General features: G+C 37.6%; 1 protein-coding gene across 1 annotated transcript in view; it reads left to right on the plus strand.

Annotated features, from left to right (window-relative positions):
- The window catches only part of Nup37 (nucleoporin 37), a 39591-nt gene extending 34366 nt beyond the window's left edge, over positions 1-5225 (plus strand). Inside the window, exons 7-10 of the mRNA XM_027927974.2 lie at positions 1920-2101; positions 2555-2605; positions 4371-4464; positions 4960-5225. Coding sequence (XP_027783775.2) covers positions 1920-2101; positions 2555-2605; positions 4371-4464; positions 4960-5073 — 441 coding nt within the window. The 3' untranslated portion in view covers positions 5074-5225. The remainder of the gene's footprint in view (positions 1-1919; positions 2102-2554; positions 2606-4370; positions 4465-4959) is intronic.
- Positions 5226-19872: the final 14647 nt, after the last annotated feature.

Raw genomic sequence — 19872 nt, forward strand, 5'->3', positions numbered from 1 at the left:
GTGTGAGGAGTAAAGATTTGTTCCCAGGATGTAGGCTCCCTATTTACCTCTCTTATTGTTTCTTTTGCTGAGAAAAAACTTTTTAGTTTGAGTAAGTCCCATTTGTTGATTCTAGTTATTAACTTTTGTGCTATGGGTGTCCTATTGAGGAATTTGGAGCCCGACCCCACAGTATGTAGATCGTAGCCAACTTTTTCTTCTATCAGACGGCGTGTCTCTGATTTGATATCAAGCTCCTTGATCCATTTTGAATTAACTTTTGTGCATGGCGAGAGAAAGGGATTCAGTTTCATTTTGTTGCATATGGATTTCCAGTTTTCCCAGCACCATTTGTTGAAGATGCTATCCTTCCTCCATTGCATGCTTTTAGCCCCTTTATCAAATATAAGATAGTTGTAGTTTTGTGGATTGGTTTCTGTGTCCTCTATTCTGTACCATTGGTCCACCTGCCTGTTTTGGTACCAGTACCATGCTGTTTTGGTTACTATTGCTCCGTAGTACAATTTGAAATCTGATATCGCTATACCTCCTGATTCACACTTCCCGCTTAGAATTGCTTTTGCTATTCTGGGTCTTTTATTTTTCCATATGAATTTCATGATTGCTTTATCTATTTCTACAAGAAATGCCGTTGGGATTTTGATTGGCATTGCATTGAACCTATAGAGAACTTTTGGTAATATCGCCATTTTGATGATGTTATATCTGCCTATCCATGAACAGGGTATATTTTTCCATCTTCTAAGATCTTCTTCTATTTCTCTCTTTAGAGTTCTGTAGTTTTCATTGTATAAGTCTTTCACCTCTTTTGTTAGGTTGATTTCCAAGTATTTTATTTTTTTTGAAGATATTGTGAATGGAGTGGTTGTCCTCATTTCCATTTCAGAGGATTTGTCGCTGATATACAGGAATGCTTTTGATTTATGCGTGTTGATTTTATATCCTGCCACTTTGCTGAATTCATTTATTAGCTCTAATAGTTTCTTTGTAGACCCTTTTGGGTCTGCTAGGTATAGAAAAGGGTTTTTTTTTTTTTTTTAATCTTATTTTTTTTTTGGTGGGGTTCTTTTTTTTTGTCTTTTTTGGAACTGGGGGTCGAACCCAGGGCTTTGCGAATGCAAGGCAGACGCTTTGCCACTGAGCTACATCCCAGCCCAAAGGTAACTCCTTCGATGAATATCTTAAATCAGTGGCATCTTAGAAAAAAGGGAATAGTTTTCTAAGGCTACTCATTTAATCATTGCAACAATCCATTAGCTATCCTCATCCTCCAATTTCCAGTTTAGAAATGAGAGAGCTGTTGATCATATGTTGGAGTCGATCAGTTTATAACTGAAGGAAGCAGCCTTGCTACTCAGAACTACCTGAGCTCTTCAACTGTTCCAATGCTGCCTTCCACTCTGGAAACAAATTGCATAAGGATGTATAATACAGGATATATACTTGGCTATCCTTGCCAGACAACAAAGCTAACATAAAAGGTTAACTTTTCTCAGAATGAATGTTTAGGTTGATCTCTTCTGCCTAGCAACCATACATCATCATTAAAATTGTTTTTTTGTTGGGGGAGGGTGGGCTAGGGTTGTGGCTCAGTGGTAGAGTGCTTGCCTCACATGTGTGAGGCACTGGGTTCAATTCTCAGCACCACATGTAAATAAATGAATAAAATAAAGGTCCATCAACACTAAAAAATATTTTTTTAAAAAATTTCTTGAATCTTTAACTGAAGTTTTTGTTTCTTTTTTCCCCATATTTTATAGACATTTTTGCATAGCTTTCTTATTTCTTTTGTGTTTTATCTCTTTTTAAACATAAGCATATGTTTACTTTTAGTAGTATAACATTGAATCTCTGCTAGTTTCTCAGGGTTAGCTAGTGAGATCAGTGGTTAAGTGTTCTTTTCTTTTTCTCACTTGTAGCTGATGGTTGCAGAGAAGAATGGAACAATCCGATTTTATGATCTGTTGGCTCAACAGGCTATTTTGTCTCTTGAATCAGAACAGATACCATTAATGTCAGCACACTGGTGCTTAAAAAACACCTTCAAAGTTGGAGCTGTTGCAGGAAATGATTGGATAATTTGGGATATCACTCGGTCCAGGTACTTCCTTAGCATGTTTGTCTCTTCTTACCAAAAAGCCAGTAACAATAACTAAATGATCTACTGGGCTATGCTTATAATCTGGACCTCCAAGTGGAATGAAAATGAGTGTCTCCTGTAGAAGGGCTGGAGCTCTGGGTTTCACATAATATATTCATGCTTTGCAGGTTTACTTTGGGAGTAACCCAGAAAGGACAACACAGAGGAGGAAATCTTTGATCTGAGCAATGTTTACTTATGTTAGAAAAGAAGAATAACTGTGACCCTGTTGAAAGATGTGCCCTGTAATGAATGATTCTAAGTCTTATCATAGTTTATCTATTTTAAATGGGTGCTTACTTGGAATTTTGTTACAACTTAAGTATATTGGGCTTTTAAAGAGAAAACATCAATTTCATTTCATCTACTTGAGTCTAACACATTAAAATCACACAATGCAAAATCCTTTTTTAGTTATCCTCAAGAGACAAGACCTGTGCACATGGATCGAGCCTACCTATTCAGGTAATGAACCATTTTTGTTGGAATTTTTGTCTTTTGGTCTAATCTACCAGTGGGGGTTTTTCCAGATATTTTCTCTGAAAAATTTTATAACTCACAAAAATACATGTTGCCACTCTGTCAGTATCACTCAGCATTTGAAATATATATTATGCTTCCTTATTGTTCTGTGCTGATAAAGATGTAAATGTACTTACCTATGTTTACTTTATAAAAAGCTTATTGTTGTGTTTTAAATGAGAACATGCCAAATAGTATATTTCCTCATCTTTGACATGATGGCTTTCATTTTTACTTAAATTGACATGCCTTGATCTTTTTCATTCATTTCATTTTTCATACTATTCCATTGTAAAGTGTAATCAGTTAGCTGCTTTCAGTTTTAAACAATAGGCAAACCGAATAACAGATACTACAATCAAAAGAACATTTTTAATATGTTATTTTTCATCAGATCTAAAATATCTGCCCAAAATTGTAGGACTTGGGACACCATTATTGAGAATAAAATATATTTAAATAATGTAAGAATGCCATAAATATAAGCTGCATCCTGACTTCAGAGCTGGTAGCAAACAAATATTTTTAAACCAATGAACTGTGGTACTTAAGAAACCGTGTGGGTGTTGGTTTAGCAGCTCTCCAGTGTTAATAAAGAGCTCAGACACTTTTCATTCTTTCCTTTGCCATCCTCAATGGTCAAGCTTGAGGCTAGTTGATTCAAAGCTCTAAGATGGCTACCAGACTTCCAGGCATCTAGCCTCATGCCAGATTGTCTAATGTCAGAGGAGAACCAGGAGCACTCTCCTTTCATTGGGGATTGCTATGACTGCCTTAAGCTAGTTATGTCTCATCTCCTGGGGTTGGACGTACTGTGCCAGAAAAAGTTGGGGTTCAATTAGCCTAAAAAAGGGGCAGAATAACTGTTGGTAGGCAACTCAGAATGTACAAGACTAGCTATGTTTTTAAATCAAACCCAGGTTCCGCCCGTGCTAGGCGACCGTTCTACCACTGAGCCACAATCCCAGCTGCTGCCCCCCTCACCCCCCCACCCCGCACACACACACACACACACACACACACCATTTATTATGCTAGCTAGGCGTGTTGTCAGAATTCCAGCAACACTGATGTGGTGAACCGCAATGTCCAAGATGCCTTGAAGCTTAAATATTTAAATATTCTAGACATTTATATCATCCCAAAGGATTTAAACATATAAATGTATTGCTAATTTTATAAGAAATGTTAATAACATTAAATTTTATTTACTAAATGTATTGTACTATAAGATTTTTATATCTGTCTGTTGTCTTATTTGTGCCTTGTATTTCTGACTACACTGTTTGCCCCTTGGATAGAAGAAAAGGACTATGCTAACCTTGTGTAACCTTGGAGCTTAATGCAGTGACATAATAACAATAAATATGGCACTGGGATTGTAGCTCAGGGCAGAGCACTTACCTAGCATGTGTGAGGCACTGGGCTCAATCCTTAGCACCACACAAAAATCAAACAAATAAAATAAAGGTGTTTTGTCCATGTATAACAATAACCAAAAAAAGGAAAAAAGAAAACAATATTCACAAAATGAAAACATATTAATAGCTAACTATAATTATTTCCAGTCTAAATGTAAAACCACATTACCAGATTTAGAATTAGAAAATTTTTGCTTTTGTGTGAGGTGGGGGAGAACTCATTTCAGAAAACCTCATAGTTATCCGTAGTAAGTTGTGCTTAATTCTTATGCTTTCTCATTTCTTAGATGGTCCACAATTAGTGAAAACTTGTTTGCAACCACTGGTTATCCGGGCAAAATGACAAGCCAGTTGCAAATTCATCATCTAGGACACACTCAGGTAATGTCAAAATCTTTCATGGAATATCTGTTTTTTTAAATTTGTGATTTGATTTTTTCACAAATTTGTAACTTGTAACTAAAGACACTTATGTCTTTTATCTGCTTAAATTGAAAGAGAAAGCATTTTCGATGTTTAAATCACCAGTGACAACGGATTTTGTGTTTTTGCCAGAATTCATGTAAGAAGCATAGTTCTTCTGTTGCTTCTGTATTTTCTCTTTCATCTAAATATATTAATCAAATTTGGCTTGTTTGGTTGATGCCAACTGCAAAAATTCTTGAGTCAGGGCAATATCAGTTATTCATAAATGGATTGTAGCCTTCATTCAAACTGGTTACAAATAAATAATTTGCATTTCACCTCTGATGAAGCATATTTGTAGTATTTCTGCTCTTAACGAAGATAATTTATCAGTGCATTTATTATTTTTAGTTTTCATTTATGAGCTTTGGGCATTTATTTTGCTTCTTTAATTCTTCTCATATTTTATAGCCTGTCCTCACTGGTTCTGTAGCCGTTGGATCTGGCCTTTCCTGGCATAGAACTCTCCCACTGTGTGCAATTGGAGGAGACCACAAGCTGTTGTTTTGGGTGACTGAAATATAAAATAAATTTTCTCTGTATTTTAGATTCTTAAACTTTGTATTTTTAGTACATATTTTGGAAACTCCTTATTTTTATATCAGATATACTGTAAATTCTAGAAATGTCTCAGTTATTGCTTTTGTTAAATAAAATATTGATGATTTGAAAAATTATTTTCTTACTCTCTATATTCTTTAAAATCATCATGTAAGACTATATAATTAACTTAGCAGCTCAGCTCCAGAGAAGAGATGATGGGAAAAATAATTTTGATTTTTATCAAAGTACTGTTCCAAGGGTGTTTTGTCTTCTATATTAAGTATATGCTCTTTTCCTAATTCTCAGGGTCAAACATTTACAAAAGGAGAATAAGATATTTCCATGTACTCCGAAAGAGTGTACACATTTTTGTTAGCAATCTATATGTTTAGGGATGTTAAACTTCCTCATTATTTATTAAAGATTGTTAGTCAATTTAATATTTTAAAAAAAGGTTTTCAATTTCTTCAAACTATGACTGATTATGTTACCCTGCCCTGTGTGCAGAAGCTTTGGTCTGGACTTGGCGCTCTTAAAATATCTGGTGTAAGGGATAAAATTCACCAGAAAAAATGACTTGTGATTTATACCTTGAACACCCTTACCTCTTTTATGGATCTTCATCATTCTTTCTAAGAAATGTGGTGTAATGGTAGTCTTTTACCTTAGTAAACTTTGTTTTTTGAAATATGTTTCCATTAGACTAAGACATGAGGAAATGTTCATGGAGAATTAGTTATTGGTCATCACTTCTAATTCTTGATAAGTAACAAACGAGTTCTGATATTGTTTCCAGTTTTAGTTTTCCACGTTTGTTTATGGGTATGTCCAAAAGGGTTTTTTTCTGTTGAGATTAAGTTTTCTCGGAATTGCTTCACTTGCAAACATTGTTGAAAGAAAAACAAAAAAGTCATGTTCTAAAACTTGTATTATTTAAGACTGTTGAAGCAAATGTCAGGATATCACAAATCTGCAAGATGTCAAAGCTAAATCCTACTCTTTCAAAATGATGGGATCATAAGTCTCATTTTATTTTTTATGATTTGGCTTATATGTTATGAATATTTCAGTGTCTCTCCCATGCCAGAACACAAAATCACACACCCATGAACTCTAATTTGTTTCTTACTTTGGTAATTTGTGACTACATATTGACATTGACCTAGAAATGTTCCTGTGGCTATTTTAAATCTCATGTCAGTGGACAAGAAATTGAAATCTGGTTTGCACATTTGTGTCTGGTTTTTTTGCAGTTGTTCAAAATCTGACATTATCCCAGAAATGCTGATTGGGGAGTTATGAGATAGTATTATGGCCCAGACTAATTTAATAATTTTGAAGAAAGAGTTGCTCCAGACTCTCTTCATGGTTCTCTATTGCTCAAAACATTAACTCAGTTTAACCCACCTTTATACCATACCAGTAGCCTTTACAGCAAGTAGCCTTTATAAGTTTACAGAAAATTTGCAGAGTGCACAGGACCATTTTGGAGATGCATTTCCACACATTCCTCATAAGAGCTTGGTCAAGTCCTCAGACACAGCACGCTGTTCCAGTATATCTTTATCAAGCTGTCTCTGTGCTCAGTAATAAGGATAGGAGAGAACACTCTGTTCTTTCATCTTAACACCTTGTTGATTCAAAACAGCATGCATTTCTAATCATACATTTAAAGAAATAATACCTTTAAAAATAAGTAGATGTTTTAATTTGCTATTAACATGATTTCCGTTTATAATAACCATTTGTTACCTAGTAGAGTAAAAAGAAAATAATTAGGATATCAACTTTGAAGATCTCATTTCACAAAAAGAAAAAATACATCCTTTTTATGATGTATCATACTCAAATTCAACATAAGCAGTTTGTTTTACATGCACACACACAGACTTCATAGGAAAGCAAAAGCATTTAATCTATTTTTTTACCTTTACAGCTGTTCTTTGAACTACTTTAGTAAAAACAATTGTTACCCTTATGTAGGATCAAGTGACATTGGTCTGGAAATTCTTTTGGATCAGTTTATTTCTGTTTAACTTGTGTCTTTTTTATAAAGTTATTTGCCTTCTCAACTAATTTTTAATGGGAACTCCACCTTAGGACTTTCTTACTTATTAAGCTTATAAAATCCATATGAATAATAGTAAAAGAGGAGTTTTCTCAGCTTTTGAAAACAATTGGAGGAACTCAATAGATTTTAAAGAATTGTGAAATGCTTACTTCTCTACCATTTATAATGCTGTATTGAGTTGAGTGTCTATTTCTTTGTAGTAAAAGACAATAATGCTGCTGGTCTCTGTTCTAATGGTGGTTAAGTACAAAACTTTGATCTTTCTGTAAACACAGCTGTTGTCCTATTATTGAGCCAAATATAGATGAGATTAGACTCTGGCCAAAATTAAGGTTAATCTTTGTAGCCATCTCAAGTAAGAACTTTCTAATACTGTTTTAGGAAATCTCTATTTTTGAGACAGTGTACAAAGGAAATAAGTGCTAGACTGCTAACCTCTAAAGCAAGCCAGAAGCGACTAATGATAAATTATATTGTAGTGATAAAGAAGATGGAAACTCTAACCAAATGAGTTCATTTTTACTTAGACTGTAATCATAAGAAATTACTTTCTTCGTTCACGTGAAATTTAAATCAGACCATTAGAAGTTGTTTTTTAATGAACTGCTGCCATCTTAATGTTTCTTCCACAAATTCTAATGAAAACTAGGTATTTAATAAGCTAGAATAATATTTTATTATAATTATTGTGTAATAGATTATTTTAGTGTCTAGCTAGCCTATCACTATCCCCTCAAAAAATATTTTTCTTTTTAAGATTTAGACACCAGAATTTTAAATACTTTGCCAAAAGTTCCTTAGGAGTGATTCTCCTGGGTGTTGGACACTAGTGCTTCAAGCTGTGTTGTGAAGAACTAATTATGCATTTCTCTCCAACTTGCATGTTTCAGGAGAACATCCATAGGAGTGTCCCTCACCTGCAATCTATAGATCTCTAATATTAGACTTATTTAATAACATTTCCCTGGTAAGTTAATTTTGAGCAAGTAGAGGACCTGGTCATTCATATATGTAGAGAGAGAGAGAGAGAGAGAGAGCCGTCTCAGAGCTCTCACTCCATCCAGAATTCACACCACAAACACATTAAACTCCAAAGGGCCTGAAGAGTAATTCTGGAATTCTGTATTTTTGACATTTACTTGTGCCATGATTCCATCCAATTGACACATTAACTGTGTTCACATATTACATATATGATCTTTACAAAAACCCAACCTACTAAGGGCAAATACCTGGGAGAATATGAAATTATTGCACGGGTTTCTCAAAATTATTCATACTACCACTGTCAAAATCCTTTTCCTTAGAAAACATGATTTCCTATAGTCCTAAGATAAGACACCCCAAGATCAAACTTGCTTACATATTTCTAACAGACATTGACTTCAGCCCTCCTGACATCTGCCTCTTTCTTTCCTTAACACCTTAACAGGTAGAAGGGGAAATGAGCCTGCCAATGGACCCTTCACTCCCATAGTGGCTTTGAGATTTCAGTCAGAAATCAAGGGAATTGAGAAGTTCCCAATATGTTGAGTTAGGTCTGTCATCTTGTATTATGTGACTCCAGGTTTGGCTATGGAATTCAGATGAAAGCCAGAATACTTGAACCTTATATATCCTACCTGTGATATATAAGGTAAGACTTTCTAAGGCAGGATGTATTAGGGAAATTAATTGAATCTAGCTGGAAAATAAAAGGGAGAGTTATATTTGAATGAAAATAGGGATTTTTAAAGACAAATTCCCAATATAGCTCACCAATTTTCATTTAATACTCTTATTTTAACTCTCCCTCAACAATGTATATGTGTTTACTCAATGAATACTAGATGTCCAGCCATAATTGCCCTGTGTTCTTACATATAAAAGGGCTTCTTTGGGGTGGTACACACCCGTAATCCCAATAACTAGAGGGTGAAACAAGAGGATTGCAAGTTCAAGGTCAACCTCAGCAACCTAGCCAAACTGTCTCAAAATAAAAAATATATACATTTTTTAAAAGGGGCTTCTTACACTGAGGATGGAACTCAGTACAGCATATGCAATGTCCTGGGTTTAATCCGTAGGATTGCAAAATAAATAAAGGATTCTACAAAATATTATGAACCACTTTCCTAGACTGAGGTTCAAAATTTCTGTTGTCCTTTTTCAAAAGGTAATACCAAGACTCAAACTATTTGGACTCCAGAAACAAGACTTTAGGAAGAAATGTTGATGTTGAACATCTAGAGTACTTTTAATGATTTTACATGGTTGTGATTCAAAACAACCTGACTGCTTTATGAAGGCCAGGTGCTGAGTCATTTACTAAAACAGCCAGGAGGGGTTAATTAGAAGCAGCTGATAGTGGCATCATTCGCTGCCTTTTTTTAAATAAATAGGGTTATTCTTGAAGAGGACAGAGTGCTATACGTGTGCAAAACTAAGCAAAGACTCATGACTAAAAGCCACTTCATTTCTAATCCCACTAGCAGAAAAGAAACAAAAAATGAAATAGTGAACTCAAGATAATCAAGGCCCTATTTTTAAAAAATGGTAAAATTAGTATTAAGATGAGTGATGTGGATGACATTTCCCTCTCCAATGCATTTGATTTACTTCTAAGTTTTCCATGATAAATATATCACTTTTTTTTTTCCAGTATGGGGGATTGAACTCAGGGCCTCATGCATGCTAGACAAGTGCTCATCACTGAGCTGCATCCTCAGCCCAACACCACTTTTATAATAATTGCTTAACTAAAAAATAAGCAGATATTAACTGGCTCTGTCATGGTTGTAAGAGAATATAAACAAAAATGATTTTACATGGTTGTGATTCAAAACAAAAAAGTATGGATGTTTTCTTTCATGTGGAAGCTAGAAAGGGGAAAAAAAGGGGGAAGCTCATGAAAATCATAGGGAGATCAGTAGAGTAGAAGAAAAGGACTGGAGAGGGAGGAGGGGAGAGAAAGGGGAAATACTAGGGAATTATATTGTCCAAATTATATCGTATATTGTGTTCATGTATAATAGGTAACAATGCTACTGACCTCAAAGAGATTATAAAGAGGTTGGAACACCCCATGATCATGAAAAGATGAAGGTAGAATGTGCCAGGTATTATGGGTATTGTGGGTATAATGATTAAAAAACAAAGTAGCTTCATGGTTTTCACCTTCTAAAGCAGGGAAGTTCAGACACTTGGGTTTCTATAGCATATCCTTACTGAGGAACTTGGAGCACCAGTTCCTCTGAAGAGAGGGGAGGAGTGTTTCAGGGTTGCTGAAACAGAGACTGGGTCAGGAATGCCCTCCCCACTGGCTTGCAAAGCCAGACAGCAGCCACTCCTACCCTTCTGGTCACTTCTTGAGAAATCAAATCAATGAGATCCCAAACTCAGGAGTGAGATGCCTTGCTGAAACCAACAATATGACCTAAATTAAGCTTTTATACAGAAAGATTACGGTTCCATGTTTTCTTAAATACCATGTTTTATCTATTAGGCCAATTATAGGAACTATATTCTTTTCTCTGAATCCTTGGTATCCTAGCACTTGTGGCCAAGACAGATTGTCTGTTCGAAAACTTGCTAATTCCTAAAGATAGTAACCTGCTTACTTCATAGCATGTCTTTGGTGTGCAAACCAATCAATACTGAGCCCAGATCCCCAAAGCACCCCTTATCTTACACACCAAGCCAATATTTCTCCTGCACTAAATCAATGTAGGTCCAGGTACTAGACAACTAGAGACAGCTCCTATATTCCACAGCTTATCAGAATTATTCAAATTAGTCAATCCTAAACTGTTAGCCTGCCCTGCCTTTTCAACAAAGACTCCAAGACCTAGACATCCTCTTGCTCTGTCTTCCAACTTCCATCCACAATCTGTGCTTCCCTGTGCCTCTGCATGGCATAATGAGTACAACTGAGTACATGATGAGTCCCGTGAGTACAACTGAGATAGACCTTTTTTGAACCTTCTCAAAGAATAATTATTAGGCTCTCTTATCATTTTATTGGGGGCTTCCTGACTGTGAATGTCTTTAGGTTTCTTATTTTGAGTCATTTGGTTTTCCAGAGAAGAATGTAGTCTTCTGCCTACAGAATATAAGCTTACAACCCAACTTTGTGAGTGAAGTTAGGAAAGTCAGGACACTTAAAAGGAGTTGCCTGAAACTGAATTCTTTTTTTTTTTTTTTTTTTTTTCATTTTTTACTGGTGCATTCATAGTGCAACTATAATGCACCAGTAAAAAATTGTGGGATTTGTTGTCATTTGTTGTCCAAATTGTGAGATTTGTTGTCATATACTCATACATGCATACAGTATAATAATATAATTTTCCCAATATCATTCCCCAATATTTCCCCTTTCCCTCTCCTCCTCTATCCCCCTGGTCCCTTTACTCTTCTGATCCCCTTTTGGTTGAAATAGTGAATTATTAATACATTGAACTAAACTGGCTAGAATTCCTTCACTTAACCAAGTCTCAACAGACAATTTACATTACTCCTAAGGTTTGGGAAGTGGGGAAGGGGATAGAAGTAAGGAATGTTTAATTTTACTTCCCCATGAATATGAACCAACACCCTGCCCCTCTAAGGGGGTTCCATCCTGAAAGCAGAGTAGGGAGAAACACAAAAGAAATACTAGGGACCCATTTCTCATCCTTTCCCCCCATGTAAGAATTTACCTATGATAAAATTAAATAACAGCAATTTTCTAGTAATGTGCCATGAAAACAATGTAACAATTGAAGATAATGGAAAAAAATTAAGAGATTTTTTTAATTGAATGAATAGATGTACGTGGCTTATATAATCTCTGTCCTTTGAAATCAATATTCATTACTACTTGTTTTGCCTCCAATATTCATAGCAGTAAGTGAAATCTGGCAATCCAGTGATGCATTTTAGTTTTTACCAGCAAGAGAAAGTCTACAGGAAAGAGTACATATTTCAGAGGAATTCTGGTAGATGGCCAAAGCCTATAGTTTTTAATAGATCTGGAAATTCAGTTATTAAAATGTGGCACAGTTGTCAAGAGCTATGGATGATTGATGAACAGGCTCCTAGGAGGCTCCTAGGAGGCAGAGAGAAATTGCCACTCTTCACATCTTATATTAGAATTCTTTTTTTAAGATGCCAAACCACTTTTTTAAAAATTTTTGTCTTTTGACCAACTGAGAAGTTCATATTTCTATAGTCCTATGATATATAGAGAAATATATGTATACTACTAAATATATTTATATGCTACTTATTCAGAACCAGGGACTCCCTCCCCAATTTCCATTTCCGTAGCTGGGAGCCTCTCTTGGGTCTGGAGAGGAAGATTAGGCTGACCAGTTGAAGAGTCTTCTCAAGAAGGCTGATTGAGTACCCAGAGTTGTAAGTCCTGCCTAAATCAAGATTCATGGAAGATAAAATAAGGTGTGGAAGTACATGAGTCCTTAGACCCAAACATTATTGAACAGATATTTATCTGAGGGTTTATTATAGAACAGACATTGGGCTAGGACTTAGTGAATACAGAAGAATCTCTGCCCTAAATTAACAATCTGTGGGCATTCTAGTCAACAGGCTAGTGGAATGTGTGCCAAGATAAGGTTAAGCAGAGCATGATGTGGATACATATACTCAGAAGAACAAGTAAACTATTTTTGGTGAGTCAGGGAAAGCTCTAGAATAAGGCAATAAAACTTATATTATTGGTTAGGGTCTAGAAAGATGTGAGCCTTTCAAATCAGTGATAATAACAAGAAATAACAGATGAAACAAAATTTTACTTTTCCATGAAGCTGTTGAAATCATCAGATGTTTTATAACTTCAGTGAAATAAATTCCATAAAAATGTCTATGTCTGGAGGGACATAGGTGAGGAGAGACTGAGCATTGCCATACACAGGCAGAAGAGCCTGGTCTGGGTGCAAGACGGTGGAAGGGCAAGCCTCAGACACTAGGAGACCTGGCCAATAGTATTAACTGGTGGGACAGAGCTGGGTCCACAGGGACCTCAATCACAAAAACAAATTACTGAGGCCTATCTTCCAACCCCAAGATTCCTGAGAAAGTAAAAGTGGAGGAAATGATTTTAGTAAGGAGAGAGAATTCTCATAGTGCTCCAAAGTGCTTAAAATTCTTCAATGGCTCCCATCATGTATCACTCCAGATCTTCCATGGCATCCCATCTCACACAGTGTGACTACCAAAGTCCTTACAACAGCATACAAAGTTCTGTGTAAACAAGCTCCCACATAACTTTTAAATATCAAAGTTCCACCTTGATCATTCTGCATCTGGCTTCTAAATAAAATATCTGTACTAGATACATAAATATGAGAAACTAGATATTGGGAAAATGAGGGAGAACCAGCAAATGAAACTGAGAAGTGGTGTCCAGCATGGGAAAAATTAAATCATGAAAGATTTGCTTTCCAGAAAGATGAATTTTGATAGTCCAAACAGGAGAAGGAAGATAATCAACCTTATTAAATGTTACTTAAAGGTCAAGGTGGAAAAGTAAGAATTGACCAATGGATTTAGCATCATGGAGGTCAATGGTGGCCTGGAAATCACCAATTTGTATATACAGTTTTGGAGAGCAGTGACTTGGGTCATGGTCTCTCACTGCCTCATGACTGTGGCTGCGTTGCTCTAGGAACTTTCTGTGCAAAGATTCAGGACAAGACTGCCCAGTCGCTATGGTGATGCCCTGCCTAAGGAAGCTCTGTGCAAAGGCATGGAGCTACATCAGTCTTGACCTTGAGCTCAGACACCAGCTGCCGAGCATAGAGAGCTCTGAACATAATAAGATAACCATAGCCAGGTGCACATGCCTGTAACTCCAGTGGTTCAGGAGGCAAAGGCAGAAGGATCTTGAGTTCAAAGCCAGCCTCAGCAATTTAGCGAGTTGCTAAGCAACTCAGTGAGAACCTGTCTCTAAATAAAAATACAAAATAAGGCTGAGAATGTGACTCAGTGGTCAAGTGCCTCTGAGTTCAATCCCCAATACCCTCCTCCCCTGCCCTGCCAAAGAAAAGATAATCACAACGTCTCACAAGCGCTGTGACCTTCAAGACTGTCTGCTTTGCAGAAACTTTTCCACAAATAACCTTTTGATGATAAAATCTATATAATAGATGTGCTGTACTAATGTTGGGTCATTGTTCCTTCATCAGAGGACAGTGTCCCAGCTGGTCCCCACTTTCTCTCTATTAGTGATTGTTTGCCTTTCTTAATCCCCCTTTGCCCCTCACTGGTTTCTTAGATTTGGCCATGCTGTCGCGGCATACAGTAGTGGGACTTATTAGGGAAATTCAGCAATTAGAAAGAAAGAAATTGAAGAAAGTGAGGGTGTACAATCTTTTGAAGAATTCTGAAAGAAGGGAGTATAGTCAAGAGATTTATCTGATGAAAATAGGGGAAACAGTATGTTTGTATTTTGCTGGGAATTATTCAACAAAAAGGAAATGTTGATGCGGGGGGGAGTGGAAACAATCACTGAAGTGGTATCTAGAGCACAGGTAGAGGAACTGGGCTTAGCTAAGAGTAAGCCAGTGTATGCATAGTAGTCGAAGGAAGACAAGGTGTAAGGACTCTGATGTGGGTAAGAAAAAGACCCATTAGTGGAAGCATGTGAAGATCTAACCTTAAGAGAACATGATTTAAAATGAAAGGGGGTCTGGATAGGGCCAGGCAACATGGGTTGTACACTACTGATAGCCATTACAGAAAAAGCAGAACATTAACTAGGCTTTGCCAGGAATGATGAAGGAAGGCAGAGCCAGGTTTATGGAGAGATTATACGGAAGCATAGGATGTTCACTGGATAAGAAGGGAAGTAAGGGCTTGAGGGAATCGAGGAACACTGAAAAAGTATGCTTCTGAAGGCTCAAAGAACTATCAAAGTTAGGATAACAAAGAGTGAGGTAGAAAGATGGGAAGAAATGGCCATACCACGGATGCTTCAAATTTTAAATATGGAAGGGTGAAAGTATTAACAGTGACAAGTTCTAGGGATTGAAGATGAAAAAGACAGGGCCCCAGCTCCCCTGCAGCAGGATTCCCTGCCAATGGCCGCCTTCCCCTGATGGTCTGTTCACATTGAGTCCGGTTTGGAGATGGCAGAGGATCTTGGAGATGAGTGGTGGGAGAAGCAGCCAGCAGGAGCAACTGGGAGCCCAGCTGCCACACACCCTCCGCACACACCTCAGGAGGTGCCTGAAGATAGGAAAGGGATTCCTCTGGCCAAAGCAACCAGCTCAAAGTGTATCAAATCTACACTGGCTCAAGGGGAGAATCTCCATCTCTACTAGCTCAGTGAAACTGAGTCCTCATCTAAATGGGCTCAAGGTGAGTCAGTCTGTATCTACACTGAACAGAAAAGGGAGGCATAGTGGTCCAGCCCTTGGAGAGGACAGCCCCAGGCTCCTGCCCTTGCCCTGAAGCCTCCTTCTTTTCTTAATTTTTAAAATATGCTTATTTTTTTTCACACAAACTAAATTAGGTTTATTTAATTTGCTACAACAAAGGAAAGTATACTCTGAGAACTCCTGGGAAAAATCCCAGTAAAGGGAGTTGAGGACTAGGCTGGGCTATTCCAAATTAGAGATTAGGGAAGTGGGGGAAGACTTTAAAATGGTAGACTGTTAAAAGGAGGAGAGGCTAGAATTCAGTGCTTGAGTATGTTAATATTAATCTTTTTGTGAGAAAAAGCAAAATAATAGTAGCTTAGAAGAAATGTCACACATTTTTACAACTTAGTATGACTTTGGAGGAAGAGGTGTTTGCCATGTCGTAATGGAACTACAGGCTGTGTACCAGCATTGCTCACTTTCACTGTCTCTCGAATTTAATGAGGCAGAATATACTTTAAAAGAATTCTCTAGTAATTTAGCTTATATATGTATATATATACGATGTTTATATGTATATGTACATGTACATATAACATACATACATACATACATAATGTTGTATAGAAACATCTATACAACATTATGTATGTATGTATGTATGTGTACGTATATGTGTGTGTGTGTGTGTGTGCACACATGGGTGTATGTGTGACACAAGGCAGAGATAGAGAGTTTGACAAAGAATCTCCAAAGAAATGACTGGGAAGTCATATTTGAAGAGATCTGAGCCTTTTCTAGAGAATATTCCAGAGTTGAGTAAAATATTATTTCTTATATCAAAGTACTTAGTATAGTAAAAATAAAAAAAAATAAAACTGTAGACATTAAAAATAAGATTAAAAAATGTATGTTCCATGTAACATTAAAGAGTAAAATGTTCCTTGTCATAACTTAGTGTAGAATAGAATCAAACAATAAGACTGAGTTAAGATGGTAGAAATATTCTCAAATATATTGATAATTATGATACATGTTGATTTATAGGTCAGAAGTCAGAGTATTCACATGGATGTTTAACAATTATGGCTCAAGAATTTTCTTTTCTTTTAAACCAAACAAACAAGTAAAAACTATGCAAATATTAAGTTACATCAAGAAAAGTACTAGTTAAAACAAAACTATAATAATAGGAGAAAAATTATAATTTAAGGAAAAATCAGTAATAATAATAGAGGAAAAAATGCACCTAGAAGTCTTAATTATCACAAATTTAGATATACTAATCACTTTAAAATAAAAATTTATACAGCAAAATTAATGTAATTACAAAGAAATTAGCCAACACAATTGACAGGGGAATCAACATAAAATATGCTTATTTTTAAAAACCTTTGGGACATCAATTTTATTATACAATTTTTGAAAAACAGAAATTTATTAGGAGCCATCTCCACTATTCCAGAATAATGGGAGAAAGGACAGAGAAGAGTAGGACAGGGAGATGTGTCCCAGGGACAAAAGTCTCTGATGTCTCTTGAATGTGGAGGCAGAGGAGATTCCTGTTGGATCCAGATGCACTCCTGTCTGGGATCCATTTGGAAAAGCCTAAGCCAGTTTGCTCACTCCTGTGTCTGAGTCCATACCTGACCAATGCCCAAGCCGTAACATCAGGATTCACAGAGCTCAGAGTCTTCTGGCTGTCCATTGGTTTTGTTTGTTTCTGAATCTAGGACAGTTCTGTCCACCTTTCATTGGAGCCACTTTTTTTTTTTTTCTGAATGCCAGCCTGAATTGAACACAGTTGTTGAATACAGGTGGTGATCCTCCTAGTCACCCCCTTCCAGCCCTTGCTATTGTCATGGGTTTGTCCTGTGGAGGTACCTCAGGAGGAACTGCTGTTGTGTCCAGTGACCCACCTACTGAGGAGACTCAAGAGGTTGGACACGTGGAGTACAAGGTCATGCTGGGAGGCTTTGAGGGGCGTAAGGGTCCTCACATGCAGGAAGTGGAGATGAATGGCAGGCTTGCTTGCTCTTCCACTGCCCTTCTGCCCTGACTGCTTGGCCTCCTCAGGCAGCTGCTGCTCACAGGGCAAGGGGAAGGTGGGAAGGGCAGGCTCACTGACATTCCTCTTTAGAGGGACATTGGAAGGATTCTTGAGGCCTGGGCAAGGACCAACTCCCTGACACTTAGATTTCACCAGGAACATGGAACCCACCCCCAGATTCTCTGGTGCTGGAGTGTCAGGTATGTAGCCCTCCTCTCATCATAGTTTCATTTTGCCATGAGCACTCCAGTATTATATGTCATGACTGTCACAATTGTGAGGTCCTGGTGTTTGGGGAGTGACTCACTAGAATGACTGGAAAATATTCTTCACCCTGGCCCAGCCGTGGGTGCCCCATGATTTGCTCCACTGTGGGCCTCAGTATTTGATTGGTGAGGCTCCATGCTTTCTCAGAAACATGCAAGGGCATGTTGTACCTGGCATGTACTACTGACTCCTTCAACTGCTTATCATTGGTCCCCATAAAGGGCATCTCCTTGTCACCAACAAATATAGAATGACACCCAGGCTCCAGTGGTCCACCCAGGAACCCTTTTATTTTTCTCTCTGGATGACTTTAGGGGCAAGGTATTGGGAGTGTGCTCCAGAAATTGTTCAGCTTGTGCCCAACCATGAACCTGGTGTTCAGGCCAAAATCAATGTGTTTGATTCTGCCTCTGGCATCTACCAGGATATTCTCCACTTTCAGGTCTAGATGAATGACACTCTTTTCATGGCAGTAGCTCACAGTACTCACTATTTGCCTGAACAGTTTCTGGGTCTCCCCCTCCAACATGCCATCAGCCTCTGGGATGTGATGCCATAGCTCTGTCCCATCTGCATGCTCCATGATGATATAGACCACTAACCATCAAATACGCTAACTATCTGAGAGTCTCACAGGTCACCACCAAGAGCTTCCTGTACTTACAGACAAAAACCCAGTCATAGCCACCCTGTTATAGAGCCAGTGTTTGAAATTCCCTCACAGTGTCTTCTCTTGAGGTCAAAGCAAGAAATGGCCCAGTCACACCTGGGCATACCATTTGTAGCCTCCAGGACCTTTTAGTGTTTCATAAAAAAATAAGAAAGGAGCTGGTATGATGGTACAAGACTGTAATCCCAGGGGTTCAGGAGGCTGAGGCAGGATGATTGCAAGTTCAGAGCCAGCCTCAGAAATTTAGGAAGGCCCTAATCAATTTAGTGAGACACTGCTCAAAATAATACACGTAAATAAAAGGGCTAAAAGTACTGGAGATGTGGCTCAGTGGTTGAGCACCCTTGGGTTCAATCCCCAGTACCAAAAAATAAAAAAAGAAAGAAATCAAGCCTTTTGCTTCAGTGGGTTATAGAGACTGATACTTACTTTTTCAGAAATTAAAATTTGTGGGATTAAAAAAAGCCTGTAGTTTTAGAGGCATTTGTAGTGACTGATGTTTTCACCACTAAAAGGTGAAAGGAAAGATGAAAAGGACAGTATGGCTGAAGTAGGAAAGTGGGGAACAATAACACTGGAGGAGAGTTAAGAAATTAAGAGACTTAGGGGCTGGGGATGTGGCTCAAGCGGTAGCGCACTCGCCTGGCATGCGTGCCGCCCGGGTTCAATCCTCAGCACCACATACAAACAAAGATGTTGTGTCCGCCGAAAAATTAAAAAATATATATTAAAAAATTCTCTCTCTCTCTCAAAAAAAAAAAAAGAGAGAGAGAGAGACTAGGGTACCAGAAAAATTATAGAAAATCAAAAAGCAACGCATAGCTGCAAACCAGGGAGGATAGCTTCAAGGATATCATCTATATTTCACAGCATGAAATCAGAACTGTGGGCCACTTTTAAGGGAAAAGAAAGGGTAATGGTCTGGAAGCAATGAGGAGCAATATGTACCTCCTATCCAAATAATGCAAGGATTAAGTGGATGAGAAAAGAACTGCAGACTGCACAGGAAGCTGTGTGAACAGTCATGTTGGGAGCTAGAAGAGAGTAAGGATCAAAGAAGAGGTTAAGAAATGGGGATTTCACTAGAGACTAATTTCTTTTTGTCAGATTAGGAGACTGGAAGTTGAGGAAGGATAAGGTGATGGATGAAGAAAGCCATATAAGGTTGGGTCTGAAGAGTAAGTGATGTCACCAGAGTCCAGAACTAACTATGATGGTCTTAAGAGAGGTAGTGAAGGAGGAAAAGGTAGGATTCTTGCCAAGAATAAGTATTGTCTTCACTCCTCCCAAAAGGATGGATAGGCCAGGGCAGCGGTATTCTTACCTGGAATGTTTAAATCTCTGAAAGCGCAAATCTCAGTGCCTTTGCATACACTGTGGAATG

Source organism: Marmota flaviventris, chromosome 3 (genome assembly GCF_047511675.1).
Source record: "Marmota flaviventris isolate mMarFla1 chromosome 3, mMarFla1.hap1, whole genome shotgun sequence".
NCBI lineage: Eukaryota > Metazoa > Chordata > Mammalia > Rodentia > Sciuridae > Marmota > Marmota flaviventris.